The sequence below is a fragment of the Microchirus variegatus genome (genome assembly GCF_963457635.1).
Source record: "Microchirus variegatus genome assembly, chromosome: 17".
NCBI classification, from domain to species: domain Eukaryota; kingdom Metazoa; phylum Chordata; class Actinopteri; order Pleuronectiformes; family Soleidae; genus Microchirus; species Microchirus variegatus.
In genome coordinates, this window is record NC_139818.1 from 19919564 (window position 1) to 19943259 (window position 23696).

At 41.2% G+C, this 23696-nt stretch overlaps 2 protein-coding genes across 2 annotated transcripts; both read left to right on the forward strand.

Annotated features, from left to right (window-relative positions):
* Positions 1-4000: 4000 nt before the first annotated feature.
* On the forward strand, positions 4001-16032 carry top2a (DNA topoisomerase II alpha; the record flags this gene model as incomplete). Its single annotated transcript, XM_083903738.1, has 35 exons — positions 4001-4018; positions 5290-5436; positions 5676-5766; positions 5870-5933; positions 6274-6419; positions 6672-6769; positions 6868-7080; positions 7237-7410; positions 7712-7813; positions 7922-8059; positions 8184-8322; positions 8408-8565; positions 8678-8803; positions 8910-9020; positions 9230-9335; positions 9475-9584; positions 9703-9795; positions 9882-9996; positions 10096-10217; positions 10369-10517; positions 10604-10835; positions 10927-11061; positions 11174-11374; positions 11482-11677; positions 11816-11907; positions 12030-12173; positions 12273-12356; positions 12895-13071; positions 13169-13289; positions 13436-13594; positions 14098-14293; positions 14394-14449; positions 14549-14668; positions 15556-15785; positions 15886-16032. The coding sequence occupies 35 exons, from the start codon at positions 4001-4003 to the stop codon at positions 16030-16032; spliced, it is 4710 nt and encodes a 1569-aa protein (XP_083759864.1).
* Positions 16033-18249: 2217 nt separating this feature from the next.
* On the forward strand, positions 18250-19095 carry LOC310939556 (gap junction delta-3 protein-like; the record flags this gene model as incomplete). Its single annotated transcript, XM_083904330.1, has 1 exon — positions 18250-19095. The coding sequence occupies one exon, from the start codon at positions 18250-18252 to the stop codon at positions 19093-19095; it is 846 nt and encodes a 281-aa protein (XP_083760456.1).
* Between the last annotated feature and the right edge of the window lie 4601 nt (positions 19096-23696).

Here is a 23696-nt window from a genome sequence, read left to right on the forward strand (position 1 = left end):
CTGTATGTTGTTTAAGATAACAATTAACCAACAGTCAAGCTGTGAACAAATGATGGGAGGTGCACAAGATATCTGGTGCACAGGATATCTGTGTTGCCTTGTTGTAACTTTTTAGGTTGTTTGTAAGATGCTTTGATGTGACTGTATATATGTTTGAGCTCTCTGAAGAAAAAATCAGAGAACATGTAGACCATCTTGGTGACAGGGTCTCTCCTGAATGCATGCAGTAAAAGACTTGATTTACTCAACACCGATGACTCCAGAGAAATTTCTTTCACAGATGCTATCACTATTTTTATCGCTATTTTGTAGGCACTGAGCTGCCTTGGCGGAGGTCTGCGCTCTCCCAGTGCTTTTCTAGTTTATTTATTTATTTGGAACATGCAAATGAAGACCCAGACAAGACATGGGGGGAAAACTCTAATAATAATGTGGAATAATACATGTCTTTGTCCTACACTCTTAGAAATAAAAGTGCTATGTAGAAGGTTCTTCAGCTTGCCCTCATAGGAGAACCCTTTTCGGCTCCAGGTAGAACCTTTTTTATACAGGTTTCACCAAGAACCATTTTAAAATTCTATATTCAGGAAAGGCGTTTTAAAGGGTTCTCTGGATCAAAATGGTTCTTACTGGAACCATCAGTGTTACCAAAACCGTTTGAAAAACCCTTTCTTCGGGAAAAGGTTTTTCAGAAGCGAACGGTTCCAGGTAGAACCTCAGCCCTTGTAGAAGAACCCTTTTGGAATCCTTATTTCTAAGAGTGTAGCCCTTGAATTTTGTATTCTATTCTCTCTTGGACCCTTGTCTTTATTATATTTTAAGTCTAGAAAGATATTCACAGCTCAATATCCATACATTGGCACGATATTCACATATACACATTTATTTTTCACCTGTCCATGTTCCTGTACCTTGTAAAAAAATAAAAAATAAAAGTGTGTTTTTCGCCTTCATTCATGGCTGCAGTTGTGGGTGTGTTTGTGTATATATCTGCTGCACACTGCACTACATCCTGGACTACAGCTCAAGCTCTTCAGCCCTATTATTATCATGCCAAGGTCAGATGAGTGGGCAACACAGCAGAGGAAGACAGATAAGAATGATCGAATGTTAGATAAATCCGGTTAGTGCATCTCCTCTGACTGATAGCGACTGGAGCAGACGTTTTAAAGGCCAGAGTTTGCTTAGCGCTGCTCAAAAAATCCTCCCCGTGTCCTTTATTCCGCTTCTTCCATCGTGTACTTCTGATTGACTTTACATCAGCCGAACACGAATTAAAGACACGACGCAGAGCTTGCACGGTGATCCACTGCTGCAAGAACGCATCAGCTAAGCGGTTTTATAAAGCACAACGTGCAGAGAAACACATTAGCCACTAAATAGCTTTCAGGCAGCTACTGAGTACAGTGAGTATGCATGTGTGACAGGGGAGGATGGAGAAAATGAGGGAGAGAGGAGTTGTCATGGGGGGGGATGGGTCTTGATAAATGAAGCTGAATTGGAATTGCACCTCCAGAGAACATCACACAGCTCTGTCTTTTAATGGCAACTTTTGTGTGATGTAACAAGTCAATAAAATAAATAGTGTGTATGTATTATATGTCAGCATGTGTGCATTAAGTGTTATATCAAAATAAAAAGTGGTTATGGTTGCTGTGCTGTATGAGGCCAGTCAGGAAGTAAACATTTATTGAATAGCCACAAGGGGGCGAGTCTTGACTGCTGGTTGCAGAAAGTCAAAGTTTCCATCATGGTACAGTTCGGTTTGGTACAGTATGGTACGGTTGCGACCCAAGTTGGGCTTTTACATGAACAATAAAACATATACATGGTTAAAGGTGCCATATGTAAGAATTCAAATTCAAAATACAGAGGTCTTTTAGGTTTCGTTTCCTGACGTAACTGGCAACCCGTGGTTGCTCGGCAGCGGAGACTCTACTGACTGCAATGATTGGTAGACGGCGGTAGGTGGCGCCACATGCCAAAACATGATTTCAAAACATAAACATGATTTGCAGTCTGCAAAATATTTTTTTTAATGCAAATATTTTGTCTGTACTGTTGTTGTCGGTGAGTTCAGTTTGTTATATGAACATTATTCCTGAGTCTCTGTGACATATTAGGATATATTTTATGGCCAGTTGCTTTAGATTTATTACATAATGCACCTTTAAGACTATACTCAAACACAGAACTATATGCTAAAATTACAAAACACATTAAAATGTAAATGCATGTACATAACAACTACAAGCTAAACTGCATTACACACCATAACAATGATCAAATGATAAATATAAAACATAATCAGTACAATAAAACTACACATGATAGCGCACTAAAGCGTATAAGTCAAATTAACCTAATATATCTAAAACAGGGGTCACCAACCTTTTTGAGACAGAGAGCTACCTTAAGGGTAAAAAATAATATGGAGGGCTACCATATAATATTTTTTTGTTTGTTTACCATTTAAATGATTAATATTATGCATTCAACTGCATACACATTCATTCCAGTGCTTACTCCTAACGATTACCAGTTTTTATAAACAATATCAAAGATATTTTACTGAGCGATCATATGGATACATGCAAGTGAGGTGAAGTGAAGTGAGCCCGCGGGCACCGTATTGGCTGCATGCGGGCTACCAGGTGCCCGCGGGCACCACGTTGGTGACCCCTGATCTAAAACAATTAATAGGTACAGCTCAGTACAGTTTTTCTTTTAAAATACCTTTAAAAAAAAACATCAAAAACATCTCTATTGTTTCTATGACTGATTCAAATACCTTGATTATATTGATGGATATTATATATACATTATTTTGCAAACATAGCTGAGTGTAGCTTCATAAATACTGAAGGAATACTATAGACACACACTCTCTGATCTCTGTGGATTATACCGTGAGCATATTACACATTCATATTCCTGTATTCTCATTTGCAATCACCAGCATAATCTCTTTAGAACTGTTACTGTGAAGAATGACTTCTGCACTATAACAGTGAGATTTCTCTGTCTCTCGCTCTCATTTGCCATAAAAGATATTAAATGTCATCACAATGAAGAAAAAAAACTGTATTTATGGATCATTTCAAGAATATTAAAACCCAAAAATCAATTTGGTTTAATGTCTCTCTAATAATTACACGAGGCACGATAGTCAATAGTGTAATGAGGCATGACTTGCATTAGTTTCAGTTGGAAAAGCTTGTGTTTTATGCACAGAACACACTGGACTGCGTGTGTACAGTCTATATACAGGGTGGCAAACAGCACAGTGTGAAAGAAAGAAAGTTGTAGCACAGACTTTCAGTTTTAATGGTGTTCAAATCAATATCCACTGTTAACACCCTCCAGGGTAAATGGACTGGGATTGTGACGCTGCTCGCCCAATAAACATCTGCAAACTCTCTCAAAGCTGAAAGTCAGCACTTTAATCTCACAGTTTTCTGTGTTCTGCGTTTAAGACAATAAAGCCATAGTATGACTGTCCTTTAAAGTTGGATAGCATTTTCCCGCATTAATATGATATAATGTTATATTATGTATTTCCTCTGTGTGGACAAAACAAACAATAAACTCATTAATCTAATAAAATAATCAGATACTAAATACAGTGCTTGACCTTATAAAATCGGCCTTTCGGTGTTTTGTTTGTGAATGTATTTCTCGAAAGCTGATTGGCTGAGAGTCACGCAGTGGGCGGGCTTTCCGCTCTTTTGCCGTTAGTGATTGGCTGTGCCTTTAACTTCCTGCCTCGTAGACGAACGTCACAGAGTTCTTTTTTAGCCTGATTGGTCCGAATAGCTGGCGGGAGAGGTTTCCTCCAGGTTTTGAATTCGCAAACTCGCGCTTCGTTTTTTCCCCCGATTCATTTACTTTTTTAGAGCAGTCAGTGAGGCAGCGGTCGACGGAATTAAAGTAGACATAAACAGGGAATTTTAGGTTGTTCGAGTCGTTTTGTGTTCGACTGCTGCAAGTAATCGGGAAAATGGCGGAGCCGCTGAGAGTAAGTTTAACGTTCGTTTTCGTGGTTGTTTTCGCTGTTACTGTATGTTACTGAGTGGTATTATTACACGAGCGTTGGCTAAAACATTGACTCAACAATAGCTGTTTATATTGGTTAACCAACACAGCGTTGCATTACATTAACGCACTTTTTGTTAAATATGTTATAAACGCACTCAAAATGGTGGAGAAGTCTTTCTGTAAAGTTGTAACTTCCTCCCACGCGCATGAGTGATCAAAGCTAATCTAGTTAGCTAACGCCATGTTTGTATTTTTTCTATTTTCTACCGTTTATAGATGATAATGTGTCATTTTAAATAGTTCATCAGTGATGATACTAGTAGTTGTGTGACTGGCCAGTCTGTATTCAGTAATAGTGTTTATCGCAATATGGTTTTCTTTAATAATAAATGTTTTAGGGCTGAAACAATTAATCGCCGTCTTTTTTTTTATTTTTCAATTCAATAAATCTTTATTAGTCAGGGACAATGCAGTGAGACATAGTTAACATAAAGGGCATCTGATGTACTGCACATAGCGTCTATTAGCAATTTTGCAACTCCTGTCCTTTTCAAAAAATAAAGAGTATCACATGTACAGTTGATGGTTGATTAATCAGATTGTGTGTGTGATTTTGTAAAGAATTAACACAAGTTGTCTACGTGTTTCAGCTTTAGTAATTGCCACAGAATAAGAAACACTGATTAACATGTTGTGATATTTTATGGTCCAGTTACTTAATGAATCGAGAAAATAATCGTTGGTTGCAGTCCTACTACACATCAGTATGTTTATGCATTGTTGGAACACACTTGGAGACGAGACACATTTGTGTGTTTGTCAACTGTTGTTTTCTGTTCTTAAAGATGATTGAAACCTTGTTTAACTGGTTTCTTCGACTCTTACGCCAATATTTGTCAATTTTTGGTGGAAGTAATCGATATGTCGAGGGCTGACTATTATTTTCTCGATTATTTGAGTAATCGTTTGTTCTAGAAAGTGCTGAAAAATATGGATCAGTGTTTCTTAAACCTGGAAATAATGATGTTCTCAAATGAAATGAATGAGAAACGTGTGTTAGGGTTTTGTTTCTTGATTGTTGCAGTGATTGCTTTTACATATTTTCCTTTGTCTTGTCAAAGATTTATAATCACAAGCTGTTAGGTAGCTCATTATGTGAGATGATGCATACTGGTTATAGGTTAATCTCAATCACAAACTGGAGTCCTGTTGCTGTGTTGTTCATGAAACTTATTCCTGTGTCATCTGCAGCTAGCCTTTGAAAACAAGCCGCTGGAAAAGACAAAGAAAGATTCCAAGCGGATGTCGGTGGAGAGGATCTACCAGAAGAAGACGCAGTTGGAGCACATTTTGCTTCGACCGGACTCCTACATAGGCTCCGTCGAGCCTATCACCCAAGTAAGAAGTAACACCAGCAGACAGAGCTTGTGTCTTTTAAGCTGATGGCTTCTGTAGCTACTGTATTGATTTCAGCGACCGCCAGTAAATCTCACAGGAGCTCCTGAGGGAGTGGACTATTTTAGATATATTCTGCTCCCGCTGCAAAGTTGCAGGATGTCGATGAGGACAATAAAACATTAATGGTTCATGTCATATGAATTTATGTGTGATCTTTACCGTCACTTTTTTTCCCTCAGCAAATGTGGGTGTATGATGAGGATGTTGGACTCAATTGCCGTGATGTGACATTTGTGCCCGGGCTTTACAAGATTTTTGATGAAATCCTCGGTGAGTTAACAAATGTTGGTGTACAACCAAATAGACGGTGTGTATTCTTTCCAACTGCATGCTCATGAGAATAATACAATCTGTTGTGATATTCTCCTTACAGTGAATGCAGCTGACAATAAGCAGAGGGATAAGAGCATGTCCTGCATCAAAGTCAATATTGATATGTGAGTAGAATATAATAAAATGTGCAGCATATCCTAGATAAGGCCTCAAAATATTCTATATATTATGTAGTAGAGGACTGCAACAACTAATCAATAACTCAATTATTCAGCCACTATTTTGATAACTGATATATTGGTTTGAGAGTTTGTTTTTAAATAATTTAATAGGTGGGAATTTTCAGTATCTTAAATATGAATATGTTACTGTTTCTTTCCAAAACATTTGAGAACATTGTCATTTTGAGGTCTGAGAGACAGAACAGCTAATATTAATTGGATAAAAATAATCAACAAATGAACCAATTCTGAAAACAATCTTCTTCTTTTTTTACGCTTTTAGTGAAAACAACACCATTAGTGTCTGGAATAATGGGAAGGGTATCCCGGTGGTGGAGCACAAGGTGGAGAAGGTCTTCGTCCCTGCTCTTATCTTTGGACAGCTCCTCACCTCCAGTAACTACGATGACGATGAGAAGAAAGTCACTGGTGAGACTAATTGTATTGATGTGGAGACCAATTATATATTGATTTGTGTAAATACAAATGCTATAAACCACATGGCTTTGACTTAAATGTCTGAGGACTGGGGATGTGATGACCTTATGCGCATTTGAAGTATCAGGAGGGTTTTTAAAAGGAACCCGCCCCTGTGTTTTGATCCAGATTAGATAATGTGATCTATAAATCCTCTTTGTAGCATCTTAACCCACATCTTCACACCCAATACTTGTTCTTCAGGTGGACGTAATGGATATGGTGCCAAGCTTTGCAATATCTTCAGCACAAAGTTCACTGTAGAGACTGCCTGCAAAGAGTCAAAAAAGGGTTTCAAGCAGGTGAGGAGGAGGAGACCACACTACATTTGTCCTTTTTTGTTTATCCTTACCTGATGGCGATTCGTTTCATATTTACGCTATATCTTGTTTTCCCACAGACTTGGTATGACAACATGGGCAGAACTGGGGATTCACAGCTAAAACCCTTTGAAGGAGAGGAATTCACCTGCATCACCTTCAGACCTGATCTGCCCAAGTTTAAGATGAGCATCTTGGACAAAGACACAGTGGCTCTAATGACGAGGAGGGCCTACGACATTGCTGGATCCACCAAGGGCGTCCGTGTAGTCTTCAATGGCAAGAAGCTGCCAGTATGTTTGTTTTGTTACACTACTATATATTATCTTTTCTTGTTCGAGACCTCAACAAGTGTTTATGCCTTTGTTGTTGGAGGGATTTAATGATTTTTCTGATTAGAAGTATAAGCCTGTTTTGCTTAAATCTGAAATGACCACTCTCATTTTCAGGTGACGGGTTTCCGTAGCTATATCGACATGTACGTGAAGGACAAGGTGGATGAGCTCGGTGGTCCTCTCAACGTGATCCATGAGATAGTCAATGACCGCTGGGAGGTTTGCCTCGCCATGAGCGAGAAAGGCTTCCAGCAAGTCAGCTTTGTCAACAGCATTGCTACGACCAAGGTAATGTGTTCCAGTATGTTGTAGATTCTCTGTCGTGTATGTATTTGTGTAAAATGCAGTGGTGGATAAAAGAGGTTGGGTTGTGACCTCTATGCCAAGGCCTTTATTTATTTTTTGTGTGTGTGGAATTGTGGAGTGTCATTTAAAACTTTAAAACATTAAATTTAAACAAAGCAGCTGTAACGCTTTCTTTGGCAGTTACAGTAAGTACATGTTTGGCTTCTTTCCCGGCCAATTTATGTCGCAGTGATTAAAACATTGACATTTATTCAGTGAAATATGTTTTTCTTTTGGACCACAGGGAGGGAGGCACGTTGACTTTGTGTCTGACCAGGTGGTTGGGAAGCTTATTGACGTGGTGAAGAAGAAGAACAAAGCTGGGGTTGTGGTCAAGCCTTTCCAGGTACAGTCGTTGAATTTTGTTGTCATAACTATTCAAGCAAAGTTTGAGTGTTCTGATTTACAAAACGTACAAATGCGTGAACCTCACTCTTCTCCCCCTCTCCACCAGGTGAAGAACCACATGTGGCTGTTTGTCAACTGTCTGATTGAGAACCCCACCTTTGACTCTCAGACCAAAGAGAACATGACACTGCAGCACAAGAACTTTGGATCCACTTGTTCTCTCAGTGACAAGTTCTTCAAACAGGTACCAATAATAATAATAATAATAATAATAATAATAAAATAACACTGGCAGGATTCACAGTCTTAACCTCAAAAGGCCACATCTCCAAGATTTCACTCATTCCAGCTTTTTTTGTTCCTTGTAGGCCATATCCTGTGGGATTGTGGAAAGTATCATGAACTGGGTGAAGTTTAAAGCTCAGTCCCAGCTCAACAAGAAATGCTCAGCTGTCAAACACACAAAAATCAAAGGAGTGCCTAAACTCGATGATGCCAACGACGCAGGTACTGTGCGCCTAAGTTTAAAAAAAAAACATTCCAATGAAGACATTAGTGGCCAGTGTCCTGTGATAACCATGTTCTCTGGCAGGTGGGAAGAACTCCATCAACTGCACGCTGATCCTCACTGAGGGAGACTCGGCCAAGACACTGGCTGTGTCTGGGCTGGGGATCGTCGGCAGGGATCGCTATGGCGTCTTCCCCCTCAGAGGAAAAATGCTCAACGTCCGGGAGGCCACACACAAACAGGTTAGGTGGAACCCCAACATAATATGTTCAAAGAAGAGCATCGAAGTGACTTTTTGGATGCATCTGTAACTTTGACAAACAGTTTAAAGTGGGACATTTTCTTCCCTCTCAGATTATGGAGAACGCAGAGATCAACAGTGTCATTAAGATCCTCGGCCTTCAGTACAAGAAGAACTACAGTGACCCAGATTCCCTCAAGACCCTGCGTTACGGCAAGCTCATGATCATGACGGATCAGGTGTGCTTTCAATGTGTCTTCATGTTTCATGCCAATCATTTATCGGAAAACCCAACTCATATTTGTTTTTATTTCATTATTAAATGACTGGGCGTGACTGTGACAGGATCAAGACGGCTCCCACATCAAGGGCTTGGTGATCAACTTCATCCACCACAACTGGCCGTCGCTGCTGCGTCACAACTTTCTGGAGGAGTTCATCACCCCCATCATCAAGGTGCAGAAACATGCAGGAACTTACACCGTTGTATTAGAGACAGTTGTGAAAGGCATTTGACTTGATATCATGTATTTGAATATGAGACAACACTGCCATCTAGTGACAAAAGCTTGCAGCACACCGATGAGAATTTACATTTCAGTCCCTTCTTTTTTTCTAACTGGTTAAAGTGATGAAGTTATTAAGCCTCTTTTTTTTTTCTTTAGGCATCTCAAAAGAAAACACAGATGTCCTTCTACAGCATCCCTGAATTCAATGAATGGAAAGATAGCCAGGCCAGCACCAAATCTTGGAAAATCAAATACTACAAAGGTTTGTTACAAACCCCTGTGTGGTAGTAGAAACAGCCAAGTAAGCAGCACTTCCCTGACTAACGTGGTTATAGATCTGGGTGTCTGTTCAAGTTCTTCCATCTTATATGCTCTTCCTTTTTGTGGAATTTGTAATCTAGGTTTGGGAACCAGCACATCGCAGGAGGCCAAGGAGTACTTCTCTGACATGCAGAGACATCGTATCCCATTCAAGTACTCTGGACCCGAAGACGATGAAGCTATCACCCTTGTAAGATGTTACACCATCTGTTTGACATCCTGATGACGATCACATATTGAATATATAACATTTTCCCCTCCCTAATGCTCTTCTTGACTGTATTAAACACATTGTTTTTTCCTCCCAGGCCTTTAGCAAAAAGAAAGTGGACGAGCGTAAAGAGTGGCTGTCTAACTTCATGCTCAACAGGCGTCAGCGCCGGGAGCTCAACCTCCCCGAGGTAACATAATGTTTCTATTACACTTGAGGTGATTTATTAGTCTTTTCTATTCGCTTTTGCTTCATCCTTTGCTGTCTTTTTCACAGGACTACCTGTACGGCCAGGCCACAAAGTCCCTCTCCTATAATGACTTTATCAACAAGGAGCTGGTCCTCTTTTCCAACTCTGACAATGAGAGATCCCTTCCCTGCTTAGTGGATGGTGCGTGAAAAGATCATGTCCACAAGGAACATTTGAACCCCTAAGATCCTCAAATTTGTGGCTAATGCCCTTTTTCTGTCTGCATTTGGTGTGTGTCAGGTCTGAAGCCTGGCCAGAGGAAGGTGTTGTTCTGTTGCTTCAAGAGAAATGACAAACGGGAAGTCAAGGTGGCCCAGTTGGCCGGCTCAGTGGCTGAGATGTCGGCCTACCACCATGGCGAGGTGAGGCTCTCAGTGACCCTCAAGGAAGATTCTTTAAGTGTTGAATGTCACATGTAGTTTACCGTGGAGTTATAGCCAATTGTAGCGTAGTGTTTTTAGAATAAAACCAATTTTGTTCATGCAGACGATTAATCTCAACTCTTGTTTTCAGATCTCTCTGATGATGACCATTGTTGGTTTGGCCCAGAACTTTGTGGGAAGCAACAACTTGAACATGTTGCAGCCTCTTGGTCAGTTTGGAACCAGGTTGCATGGCGGCAAAGACTCCGCCAGCCCTCGATACATCTTCACCATGCTCAGGTTAGCAGAAAATAATCTGACAAAGTTACAGGCCTCCTGCACTAGTGTAGTGTTTCACACAAGTTACGCTTGCTTTTTCTTTTCAGCCCTCTGACCCGCCTCCTCTTCCCATCTGTGGACGACAACCTGCTGAAGTACAACTTTGACGACAACCAGCGCGTAGAGCCCGAGTGGTACTTGCCCATCATCCCCACCGTGCTGGTGAATGGTTCCGAGGGTATCGGCACAGGCTGGGCCACCAAGATCCCAAACTACGACATAAGAGAGATCGTCAACAACATCAGCCGCATGCTCAGAGGCGAGGAGCCTCAGCCTATGGTGAGGACGGGCAATAGCTGTTGTTGCACTTGAGCATGTAATGAAGGACGAGGGTGATTCATTTTTGTTTTTTTATGTGTAAATTCAATAGCTACCGAGCTACAAAGGATTCAAAGGCACAATTGAGCAGGTGATGAACAACCAGTTCATGAACAGCGGAGAGATCGCCATCATTGATTCCACGACCATTGAGATCTCTGAATTGCCCGTCAAAACATGGACACAGGTGAGTCACTAAAACCTCACTGTGTGCACGTTATTCGTTGTCATTCATCCTGTTCTTTTTGACATATTTGAATTTGATTACCTCTATGTCTTCATGCGTTTTCGTGGTCTAGACTTACAAGGAGAACGTGCTGGAGACAATGTTGAACGGCTCAGAGAAGGTCCAACCTCTGATCATGGACTACAAGGAATACCACACGGACACCACTGTCCGCTTTGTGGTCAAGATGGCGGAGGACAAGCTGAAGGAGGCGGAGGCTGCTGGCCTCCATAAAATCTTCAAACTGCAGAATCCACTCACCTGCAATTCCATGGTAACCACTGCCACATACACGCTCACATCAAACATTTCTAGAAAACCTACTTGCTTCTAAGAAACCATTGTCCAGAGCCTTAGTTTTCTTTTCTTCTAATTTTTTAGGTTCTGTTTGACCATGTTGGCAGCCTGAAAAAATACGAGTCAGTTCAGGATATTCTGAAGGACTTCTTTGACTTGAGGATGAAGTACTACGTGCTGAGAAAGGACTGGCTCGTGGGCATGCTGGGCGCAGAAAGCGCTAAGCTCACGAACCAGGCTCGCTTCATCCTGGAGAAGATTCAGGGCACCCTGGTCATCGGTTAGTCGCTTTACACTCGTTGCAGTGGCTTAAAACAAGACATAGAAATAAGAAAGATAGATTTGTATCTTTGTGCTGAAAGTCGCATGTGTTTGTGTCCCTCGATCACAAGTGTCCTCACTGTTCATCTACTTTCAGAGAATAAGCCAAAGAAGGAACTGATCCGTATGCTCCAGGAAATGGGCTACGACTCTGACCCCGTCAAGGCTTGGAAAGAGGCTCAAGAGAAGGTCGGTCACTTTAAAATCCAATGACTTTCAGCTTCATCCATGCGGAATGCTGCTATATTATCTGCCTCCACTGTAGCAAATGTATAAGACTCCATGTCTCCACGTTTGTGCTCACACTTTAGAATGTGGAGCAGATGGAGGAGGACGACGATGAGGAGGCAAAGGAGGATACCAGTGGGCCAGACTACAACTACCTGCTGAGCATGCCCATGTGGTACCTGACCAAAGAGAAGAAAGATGAGCTGTGCAAACAGAGGGATGCCAAGGTGTGATGTTCAGCCATGCTGCAAGCTAACAGATGGTGAAAATGATGTCTCTTTTTTTTTATTATTATAAACATTTTTTACCTGGCTATTGTTCCATAGATGGTAGAGTTGAATTCACTGAAGAAGAAGGATCCAGCTGACCTGTGGAAGGAAGACCTTGCTGCTTTCTCTGAGGAATTGGAGGTATTGATTTTTTTTTTTCCTCTAGACTTTATTTTTGTCTGTCAGATTGTAATCTATTCACAATCTTTGTTTATAGAGCACTTGTGGGAATCAATACAAGAAAAGCCTCTTTTTTTTTCAATGAATATAACATTAAATGAATCAGAAATACACTCTATACATTGTAAATGTGGTAAACGACTATTCTAGCTGCAAACATCTGGTTTTTAATGTAATATGTCCATAGGTGTATAGAGGCCCATTTCCAGCACCCATCTCTCCAATGTTCTAATGGTACATTTTGCTTGCCGATCGCTAATAACTATTTTCTATTCATTTTGCAACTCTTTTGATCAATGAAAGTTTGACTTTTTAATGGAAAGCACAACAAAATTGTATAGGTGACACTAAACTTTTGAACAGTAGTGTAGAATAAAATCCAATACAACAAACACATTAGCGATCATCGTACCTATATCACAGGAGCGTCCATGCTGAGCATTTGTCGTCACTTTTCCCTCCACAATTCTCTCCTGATCTTGTTCCTTCTTGTTCCCAGAGCATTGAGGCAAAAGAGAAGGAGAGTGAGAAAATGCCTGCTGTAAAGGGAAAAGGCAAATCGGTGAAGGTGAAAGTGAAGCAGGAGACTCTGCCCACTCCACAGGGTCGTCGCGTGATCCCACGCGTTACCAGCGCCATGAAAGCTGATGCTGTTAAGAAGGGAAGGAAACCCAAGGTCTGTCTTTTCAACATTGTCTGCACCGTGAAACTTTTAGTTAAAGCGCTCCTTTTGAGATGAAATAAACCGTTTCCCTTTTTTAATTTAATAGCAGAGTGACAATGTGGTGGTGAAAATGGAGTTTGGAGATGATTCAGAGAACACGGTTCCAAGTGAGGAGCTTGGTTTGGCTGCACGACTGAGCAAGAAAACTAAAGCTCAGCCTAAGGAAAAAGGTCAGAAATGTGTTTAGTACAGATATTACTAGGGCAAACTTTTGCACTTAGACTTGCACTGGCTTTTTTAAAATTCACTGCAACCCAGTGCCAACTTTTAGGATCATACAAAAACTGTGGATTATAAATGACTTCTCTCCTTGCAGCTTCAAAGACAGGGAAGCAGACCACTCTTAATTTCAAGGCTGTTGCCAAGAAGCTTAAGAACGAGTCGGACGCGGAGTCCGACGACATGTCAGCAAGCGAAATGGAGTCAGAGGAAGTGATGGTGGCCCCCAGAGAGCGTGTCGAGCGTAAATCTAAAGGTGAGTCTCAAAACCCTCCACGTATCCATTGTCGCAAATATCGTCAACTATCTACTTGCTTATACACAAACGATACAGTTTTGTAACTGGATTCAAGAAAGTGGAGAGTATTGACTATTTTGATTTACAGCACTGAATTTGAGCGGCAACTGTCGATTATTTTCTGGATCAATGGCGTAATCATTTGGTCCATAAAATGTCTGAACACGTTTAAAAAAACATTGATCAGCGTTTGTCAAACCTGGAAATGACGATTTTCTCTAATGTCTTGTTTTGTCCACAAACGAAAATGATTCACTTTTAATGATTTCTTTGTTATGTGGAGCAAAGAACTGAAGAAAATATTCACATTTAAGAAGCTAACACAATCAGAAATCTTGTTTTAATACTAATATTTGGATAATTGTTTCAGCTCCACACTGATTGACTGAATTTCCTGAGGTTATTTGACACTTGAACATGTGGCAGAGCTGCTAAACCATCTCATCTATCGCTCATTTCAGCTGCAGTGCAAAAGTACACTTTGTCCAGTGATGATGATTTTGAAGACTGGGGGAAGGACAAACCTGGACGCAAACTTGCTTCCAGTGGTGGTGGTGAGGATGATGATGATGATGATGATGATGCCAGCTTTGCCCCTTGTCCTGACGAGAGCGACATGGACTCTCCAGCGCCACCTCGCAAAGCTCCAGAACCCGCGTGAGTATGACATGACATGTTGATGAGGGTGGGGGAAAAAATAGTTTTCTTTCACATCAGTTTATTTTACCTCAGAGTTATTTTCATTATATCTCTGCAGAAAGAAAGTGACAAAGAGCAAATCGACCGTGAAACAATCAGAAAGCAAGTCCAGCTGTAAGTATTTGCACAGGTGATCCACGTGATGATGAGCTTTAGAGATGTTGAGTCTGAGATTTAAGTTGTTTTTTTGTTTTCCTTTGTGGAACTTTGCAGCTCAGTCAGATGAACCGGCTCCTAAAACCAAGGCTCCAGTTAAGCGTAAAACAAAAGAGGCTGCCCCCAAAAAACCTGCTGCTGCTAAGAAACCAGCAGCACCCAAGAAGAAGGCTGCAGGTACGAACACCACAGTGACTACACTGAATGATATAAATGCACTTGTGGGCTCATTTTTTTAATTTATTTTTAGTTTTCATCATAGTTATTTATTTTTTTATTTTTTTTTAAACATACATTAAAATGGTTCTATCTCAGGCAGTATGCGTTTAAAGGCACAGTACGTAAAAGTAGTGTATTGGAAAACCTATGTGGCCTTAGTTTAGCTATAAATGTATATCAGAAGAGTTTGATATCCATTTATAATACACATTAGTGCTGTCAAACGATTAAAATATTTAATCGCATTAATGTCATAGTTAACTTGTGATTAATCGCACATTTTTATCTATTCTGAATGTCCCTTGATTTCTTTTTGTACCATTACTTTTTTCATTTTAATACTCTTATCAACATAGAAAAGTGTGTTAAACATTTACACAAAGCAAATATTGCTTTGTGTAAATTGTGCTGTTCAACGCAGACGAAGTCCCGTGGTTTAATGTGTTGTTTCCATGTTGAGCTAATCCAAGCTAAAGGAGCTAGCAGTCTTCGTTCGTCAAAGTTTGCATTCCACAATGAAAAAAAATGACACTGTTAAAATGGGTTTGCGTTAACCCCGTTAATAACACTTTAAACTGACAGCGCTAATATAATTATAAAAGCCTTGTTATGGGTGTTATATCAGGTGATTGTGCTGTACATATGGTTCTTATTGTGCATTATATATCGTTATTAATCAAAACAAAGACCTTTTATTTTGCAATATTGTCACAAACATGACACCAGGCATGAAGATCGTGTTTCCATCAGGTCATTAGAGTTTGAGACCCCTGCTTTAAAAACAACCACACACACCATATCTCACCAATCTCTGCAACGCTTTTTCCCTCATCTTTCATCTTCAGACGTGAAGCAGCCGTCCATTCTGGACGCCCTCTCTAAGCCCAAGCCTCCATCCAAGTCTGCCGCCATGAAGGTCCCTTCATTCGACACCAGCGACTCTGAAGGCGATATCAAACTTCCCGTCGCGAAAGCGAAGCCCGTCCTCAAACGGAAAACGGTGGTCAGCGACGATTCTGACAGCAGCTCGGGTGACCTGATGTCACGCCTCAAAGCCAAAAACACAAACGGCAAGGTCGGTTCACACACACTCACTGAAACCTCTTTTCAGAAGGTGCTTTAAAGGCGCCATATGTATTTATACATTTATTTATTTATTTTATCCTCTGATGTAGAAATCCAAGAAATGGGAGGAGGACGACAGCTTCCAGCTGACGGAGCGGGAGGAGGTGGCTCCTGAAGCTGCTGCACCGCGGGACAAGCCCACACGCGCCCGCAAACCTATGACCTACAAACTCGACTCCGACTCTGATGACATTTAAAAAAAAATTAAGCCACTGTCGTGATGTTTAAGGTTTAGGTAAAGTGTAAAATCTAAATTTAGACAATTTTTATCATTTGATGTTGAAGTAATCCGAAGTATAAATTAACTTGTTAGAATTTGATACTTTGTTCCATTTCCACCTGTATTTTTTTTAAAAAACACTTTAAACTAACATGTTTTCATATGTTTTCATACATTTTTCTCTTTTGTAATGTTGTTTTGTCCTGTAAATATTTCAATGGTTGTTCCCTCTTTTTTTATATATATATGTTAAAGAATAAAAGTTGACGTGTTTGTACTGATATCTACTGTGCGGTGTGTACAGAACGTGAAAATCTGGCTCGACGGCTAACGTCATTGATTTGTTTTTTGTTTTTTTTTGTACGTCTGTACAAGTTCGGTTCTCATGACTATGGTTCAGGTAGGGAGGAGCAACGGTCACATATGGGATGGGTTCACTCCAGACAGACCGTTGAATGGGTGAGTAACGTTTTATTTCCGCATTTGTCTGGTTAGTTTAATGCTTTTTAGTTTGATCGTTCAGAGTTGGTGTGATTAGACGAGTTGGAATTAAACCAGTTTTAATGTGTGAATAGTTGGTTTAACTTTGGTTGATCAGGGACGAGTTCCAGTTGAATATCTACATTATGTGACTAAAATAATTCAACTCAAACTTGGTAATTTATACGGCAGAGTATTAGCGCCTCGGTATTCTGAGGCAAAAAAGTCAGAATTCTCTATTTAATCTCAGAATTCATGCGGTTTTGTTTCTTTTATTTACATGTGACTCTAATGCTCTTCGATATATGTAATATTTTTAGTTTGATCATTTAGAGTTGATGTGATATAGATGAGTTGCAATTCAACCAGTTTTAAAGTGTGAATAGTTAGGAAAACTTTGTCGTTTATCAGTGAAGAGTTCCAGTTGAATATCTACTATTATATATTATATGATATATCTATTATATGGCTAAGAAAAATTCAGTAGTTTAAGAGTATTGGCGCCTCAAAATTACACTGTAATCTCAGAATTCATGCTGTTTTCTTTGTTTTTTCTACACGTGGCACTAATACTCTCCCGTAAATGTAATAGTTTTTTTAACTATTGCTTTTTAGTTTGATCATTTAGAGTGGATGTGATTGGTGTAGATGAGTTGCAATTCAACCAGTTTTAATATGTGAATAGTATCAACATAATTATTTGGCCAAAATGTTTTACTTTCTTTTACTTGGTAATTTATATGGCAGAGTATTAGCGCCTCAGAATTTACACTTTAATCTCAGAATTCATGCTGTTTTTATTTATTTTATTTACATGTGCCTCTAAAACTCTTCCATATATGTAATATTTTTTAAAAACTTTTTAGTTTGATGTCATGGACTCCGACAATAACAGCGTAGCTTTTGTCGCTCTGTTTTTTTCCCCTCCTCGTGTCCCTTGTGACCAGGGAAACTGGTGGTACTGCTCGGACCAGATCCTTCCTGCCATCTAGGAAGCTCTTTGCAAAGCTCATCAACATTCAGCCTCTCTTTGGGTAAACATGGTCGCTATCTGGGGCTCTAGATGGTGAGGAATTTCCTCAACTGTTGCCGCCCTGAAAATAATAATCACTGGCGAACCTTTAATCAAAAGCCACTCTGAAAGAGGGAGACGGACGGTGTGGACGAATGGAGCTTAAAGCCTGGATTAGACGGCGTTTTTATTGAGTGACGGGAAACCACAAGATCAGGATTTATTATTTTTTTCCTCTTACTAGTGAGGAATTGTTCTGTGTGACTGCAATAGATGCGTCGGAGAGTTTTTACCTAACCTGCTTTCCTATCTTGCTTCATCTGACTTTCATACCGGCAAGTAGTTCAACCTTTACGTGATCTTTCTTACCCTGCGTTCATAAACTCTTGAACCCCAGATATACAGAGATTTAATGATTTGCTTGAATTGCTGTAATTATGTGGTATAACCCGTCTTTCACTTTTTGTTTCCAGGTGATTGGATTGTGACCCCCCCCCAGCCCCGCACACTCATTACTGATTCAGAAACCTTGGACTAAACTCTGACCTTCAGATTAGCCTGAAGTCTCACTTTGAGTCATGAATTGGGGACAATAAGATACAGCTCAAGTTTCACTTTTACACTCATTTGCTCTGAGGAGGTGCAGGTGGTTTCATCTCCAGAATCTCCACACAGAAAGCTTGCGCTCCGTTTGCTGCAGTCATGGGGGAGTGGGGCTTCCTCGGCGGCCTCTTCGACAGCCTCCAGGCTCACTCGCCGATGCTCGGTCGCTTCTGGCTCTTGATCATGCTCGTGTTCCGCATCCTGATCCTGGGAACGGTCGCCAGTGACTTGTTTGAGGACGAGCAGGAGGAGTTCGCCTGCAACACCCTGCAGCCCGGCTGCAAACAGGTGTGCTACGACATGGCCTTCCCCATCTCCCAGTACAGGTTCTGGGTGTTTCACATTGTCCTCATCGCCACGCCGTCCCTCATCTTCCTCATGTACGCCATGCACCAGCACAACAAGAGGACCGACCGCCCCGTTAACACCCGGCAGCTGCATCGAGAAGACCTCCGTCTAAGGAGGTTCTACATCGTCAACGTGGCCTTTCGCATCGTTGCCGAAGTTGGCTTCCTTGTGGGCCAGTGGCTCCTGTATGGCTTCAGGGTGGAGGCCCAGTTCCCCTGTAGCCGCTTCCCTTGCCCTTACACCGTGGACTGCTTCACCTCGCGCCCGGCCGAGAAAACGGTCTTCCTCTGCTTCTACTTTGTCGTCGGGGTGGTATCGGCCATGTCCAGCTGCGTGGAGCTCTTCTACAGCTCCGTGAAGTGGTTTTGCACCAGCTGGGAGCCCAGTCCCCCGCCCACCCCGGTGCAGCGCTCCTGCGACTGCCAGAACATACTGAACGTCAAGCAGGAGGAGGCGGAGGCGCAGGAGAAAGGGAAGATGGGCCCGGAGAGCGTGAGGCTGAAGGGAGGATCGATGAGGAGCAGTCGCAAGACCTCCAGCCTCGGCCACAAGCACAGGAGCGGGAAATACGTCAGCAGCAAGACTTTCATGGTGTGACGGCCTTGGTTTGTCATCACATGACTGCGTCTCTCTCTCGTCTCACCATTGCACAATGATTTCACTGGATTGCATAATGATTTCACTCTTAATTGAGTGGAGGAGTTGTTTGTGATGAGGAAAACCTCATCAAGAAAGAAAAAGTAAGCACAGGACTGACGATAAGACGGATCCATGATAAGACTTTGTTGTCTCGTTTGCTCCGGTCAATGATTACAGACCTCGGGACAGTTCTGACGTCTGAATTACACTCGTTACACTGAGTAACACTGATTGCTTCTTTGTTTCAAAGAGAACAGATTTTTATCTCGCCGTGAAACGGAAAAAAAACGCCCTAAAAACATGAAGTTATTCTGGTGTTTTTTTTGCGGGCCGTGATGTCAGAACCTTTTAAAGCAGTATTTTTTTGTAAACTTGGTGAGAACATTAATAACACTTATTAATAACACTTCATGTCTCTGTGCTCGAGCTGCAGTTTGTCTGAACTGCTTTTGTGAGAGAAATACGTGAGGTTTTTGCACACAATGACTCACTGAGGCCTTGAGTTTATTTAACTGTGAGACTTTTATACGAATGTCTTTGTTTGATTTATGGAACCAATTTTAAATGAATAAAACACTATTTTAGCCAAGGCTGAAACCTTCACCAAAGTCCTTTTATTAACTTGTAGACTACATTCTTGACTGCTGGATTACCACAGCCATACATTTTATATTTTATATTTTATACTATACACCCATAAATTGCTCTCAGGGCTTTTGTTTATAGAACATTGGTAAATCACACAAATGGTAATTTTATATCTTGCTAGCCTGTATTTACTTAAACTTAAAGTTTTAATGTGCAGAATATAATTTACTTAAATGGTTAATGTGGGAAATGGAGGTGAAATTGTGTTATTTTGGCAAGTAATGTAATTAGAATTGTACTGTATATGTATGTATGTATGTATGTATATATATGTATATATGTATGTGTATATATGTATGTATACATATATATTTATATATGTATATATGCATATGTATATATGCGTATGTGTGTATATATATGTATGCATGTGTATATATATATATATTATAATTTATAGCCATGGTGAGTAAAGTAGTATTTTTAAGTATTTCATGTGTATCATTACCCCCCCCCCCCCCCCCCCCCAAAAAAAAACAACACAAAAACAAATTCCCTGTATGAAGAAAATTTTGATTCTACTCAGTTTTATTGAAGCTCGTCATCTTGCCTGTCGTTGCGTTTTTCCAGCACTAGGTGGCAGCAGTGGAAAAGGAAACGAAGCCCACGTGAATTACAGTAAGAGGCTCCAATAATCTACAGTCAGATGACTTCTGAAGCAGCCGAGTTCTTATCTCGACACCAAAACTTACAGATAATGTCTTTAAACTGCTGCTTCTCTTCCTTTTGTTTTTCTATGACTCCTATTCCTTGTTTGGAGAGTTAATACCTAACTCCAACCTTTAAAGGCAGTTTATAAAAAGGTGGCTCGTGGGCCACGTGCGGCCCATAACCAACTCCTCAGTGGCCCAATGGTCGGTTCCTACAGTCGTCTGATGAGGTTTGATGGCACTGTTCGTTCTTTTGTCTTCTGTTTAAAGGCATTTTGAGATGTTTGTGGCTCGTATATATACCGTGTGTTTATCTTATTTCAAAGAAAAACGTATGCTAATATCGTGCACCTTTTCGATTTTCACACGTTTATTTTTAACGTAAAACAGTCGCAGCTAATACTGTGCACTTCTTTTTACGTACTTTGAGGTGTGCGACGCACAGGTACGACCAATATATGCATATTACTACTTCTTTTGTTTTTAAGTGCTTAACACGGAGCGTATTCTGTATTACCGTAATTACGCAACACTTTGTGTTATTACGGTAATTTCACTCTGTTGCAGGAAGCTGGAGAATCAGTGTCTTTGTCACCAGAGAGGAAAGAGTTGGGGGAAATAAACGCCTCTACGCAAGTTTCCATTTTTTGGCCAAAAACAAATGCTACTTTAAATATCTTTTGTGCTGTTCATGTTTCAAATTTAACACGCAAAATCTGGCATCAAATCCAACTTCAGTGTTTTTCTTCATTTTAAATTGTTACCACATGTTAAAATAGTGTATTAAATTGTACATAATTGCCAGATATTGAAAGTAAAATGGGGCAAAAGCACTTTTCTGGCCCTTTTTATGGTTAAAATGAGCAAAGTCGGACAGATATTTTGAGGCTTTAGGTGTTAAAGGGTAACATTTGGCTTCACCTGCTGTAGAAAATGTCTCGGTTTGAAAATGCAGTCACTGAATAGTCCTCCCTTTTTTTTTTAAAGTGAGCATAACTCGGAACTCGAGGTTCTACCTCATTAGCACCGGAACCATTTAATGTCCCCACGAGGAGCGACCGCTGCTTCCTGCAGAGGTAGAGAACAGAACAGAACTGTCCTGCACTTTTCCTGGACGCATCACATATGCAGATAGCATAGCAGCGCGGCCTCTTTGATGATGCATGGAACGGAATTCTAGATGTGTTTTATGTAACTGTTCCACGGGGAAGGAGAGGAGGGAGGAGGAGTCGAGGAGGATTACCGTCAAAACTTTTCCTTTTTGTGCGCGTCTGTGTCTCTGCTGCTGCTGCTGCTGCTGCTGCTGCTGCACGTCAGCCTCGTCAAACTGATGGTGTGCCTGTTCCTCTCTCTTCGTACACCTTCTCCCCAGACTTTCTCTTTTCCCCTTTTCATCTCCCGCTCTCTCGCTGTCTCTTCCTGGATCCGGGGAGGCCTCGCTGCTGCAGTCTGTCTTCTAAGTAAATGTAGGTCATCTGTTATTCTGTGACTCACTTTCACACCAACGCAAAGAAGTGAGATGGAAGTGATAACATCTCTCTCTCTCTCTCTCTCTCTCTCTCTCTCTCTCTCTCTCTCCCCTCCACCTCCCTCCTCTCCTCCTTTTATCCTTCCATCACCTTGACTGAGACACTTCAGGGCCTGTGCCGGCGTTCCCCTGCCGTCACGCCGCATGTGGACTCTGTCAGCGCTCGCCTTCGCTGACTGACGGCTCGACGTGTGAGTGTTTCTCAGAAGGTTCACAGTTTCTGCTTAAGCCCAATTTATACTCCTGCGTAAAGTGCTCTGCGTAGGTTACGCAGGGACTCTGCGTCGACGCAGAGCCTGTCGGATAGCCTCTGCGTCGTCTCCGACTGCACGAAAGTGTCCGTCACTCCGTCAAGGGACAACGGAGACAGCAAGAGCTGTGATTGGTCCTCAGGACAGGCCGAGCTAAGCTGCTCTGTGCCGGCTCACAGTGCGCACCCGAGCGACCACAGAGGGCGGAGCTGATCACCGCCGACAACGTCGCTGCCAAACTATAAATACGTCATATCTTAACACACACAGCACATGTTTAGACTCTAAATGGCCAATTTCTCGCCTCAAATTATCTTAAAACTGCGTTCCGTGACACAGAAAAGTGAGAAACGGCCACTGTTTCAACAACAACAGTCTTTCTCTCTCTTTCTCTCTCGGACGCCATTGCTCACTGTAGCCAGAAGCACAACAACCTTGCGCAGCGACCCCTACCGATCGGGCGGGAAATTGCAGCGCGTATCCGACGCAGTTGGATAACGCATACGCAGTCGGAGAAGTATAATGTGGCCTTTAGTCGTGCAGGAACGATGCTTTTTCACCTCGGTTTCCTCGCTCTGCTGCGTGACCTCTTTGATTTTGGTTTATTTAAGGCACAGAGTCCACTCCTGCCCCTGTGAAGTCCCGTCTCTTACAGGATAAACATGACATGGTCATAATTTGACCCAAATCTGGACAAGATCTTTATTAGAGTGGATGTATGACACCAGGGCCGGCACAAGCCTCCATGGGGCCCTAAGCAAAATGTGATTCCGGGGCCCTCTGTCACTGCCAATAATAATGATTATTGATCATTCACACACCTACTATACTAAAGGTATTCTACTTATTCTCCTCTGTCACGAATACACTTGTTTGACACCAGATTTGCAAACTTACAGAAAAATATTTCAATTAACATTTGGCAAAATCAGCAACTCCCCCTACTGGCGACACAGAGAATCAACACATAAAACCAAACAGTTTATAGATAAAATATTAAGATATTAACACACTAACTAACATTATCACCCCTATAATACACAAATGTGACTTTTATATGTAAAAAAACCACAGCATTAAATAAAATAAATATCAAACAAATACTTCAATAATAATGTAAATCAACAGAGGCACCCGGGACAAGGTAATAAAAATGGTTTATAAATAAATATACTATATATACTATGTAAAAACTGTGAAAAGGCTTTGGTAAAAATGGGGAGAAAAATTCTTAATAAACGACAGCAATCCAAACTTTTATTTTTATTGCTCTTGGGGGGCCCTCTAGTTGTCACAGGGCCCTAAGCAGCAGCTAAGTTCGCTTATGCCTTGCGCCGGCCCTGTATGACACATGATCAACACTGACTTCATCAAACGGTGCCAATAAGAGCAGCTGTTTCCATGAACCAGGAATCCAGTGAGGAACAGAAGGAAAAAACTGATTTTTACGCTGTTGGTAAAATGCTGACCTGATTAGAAAAT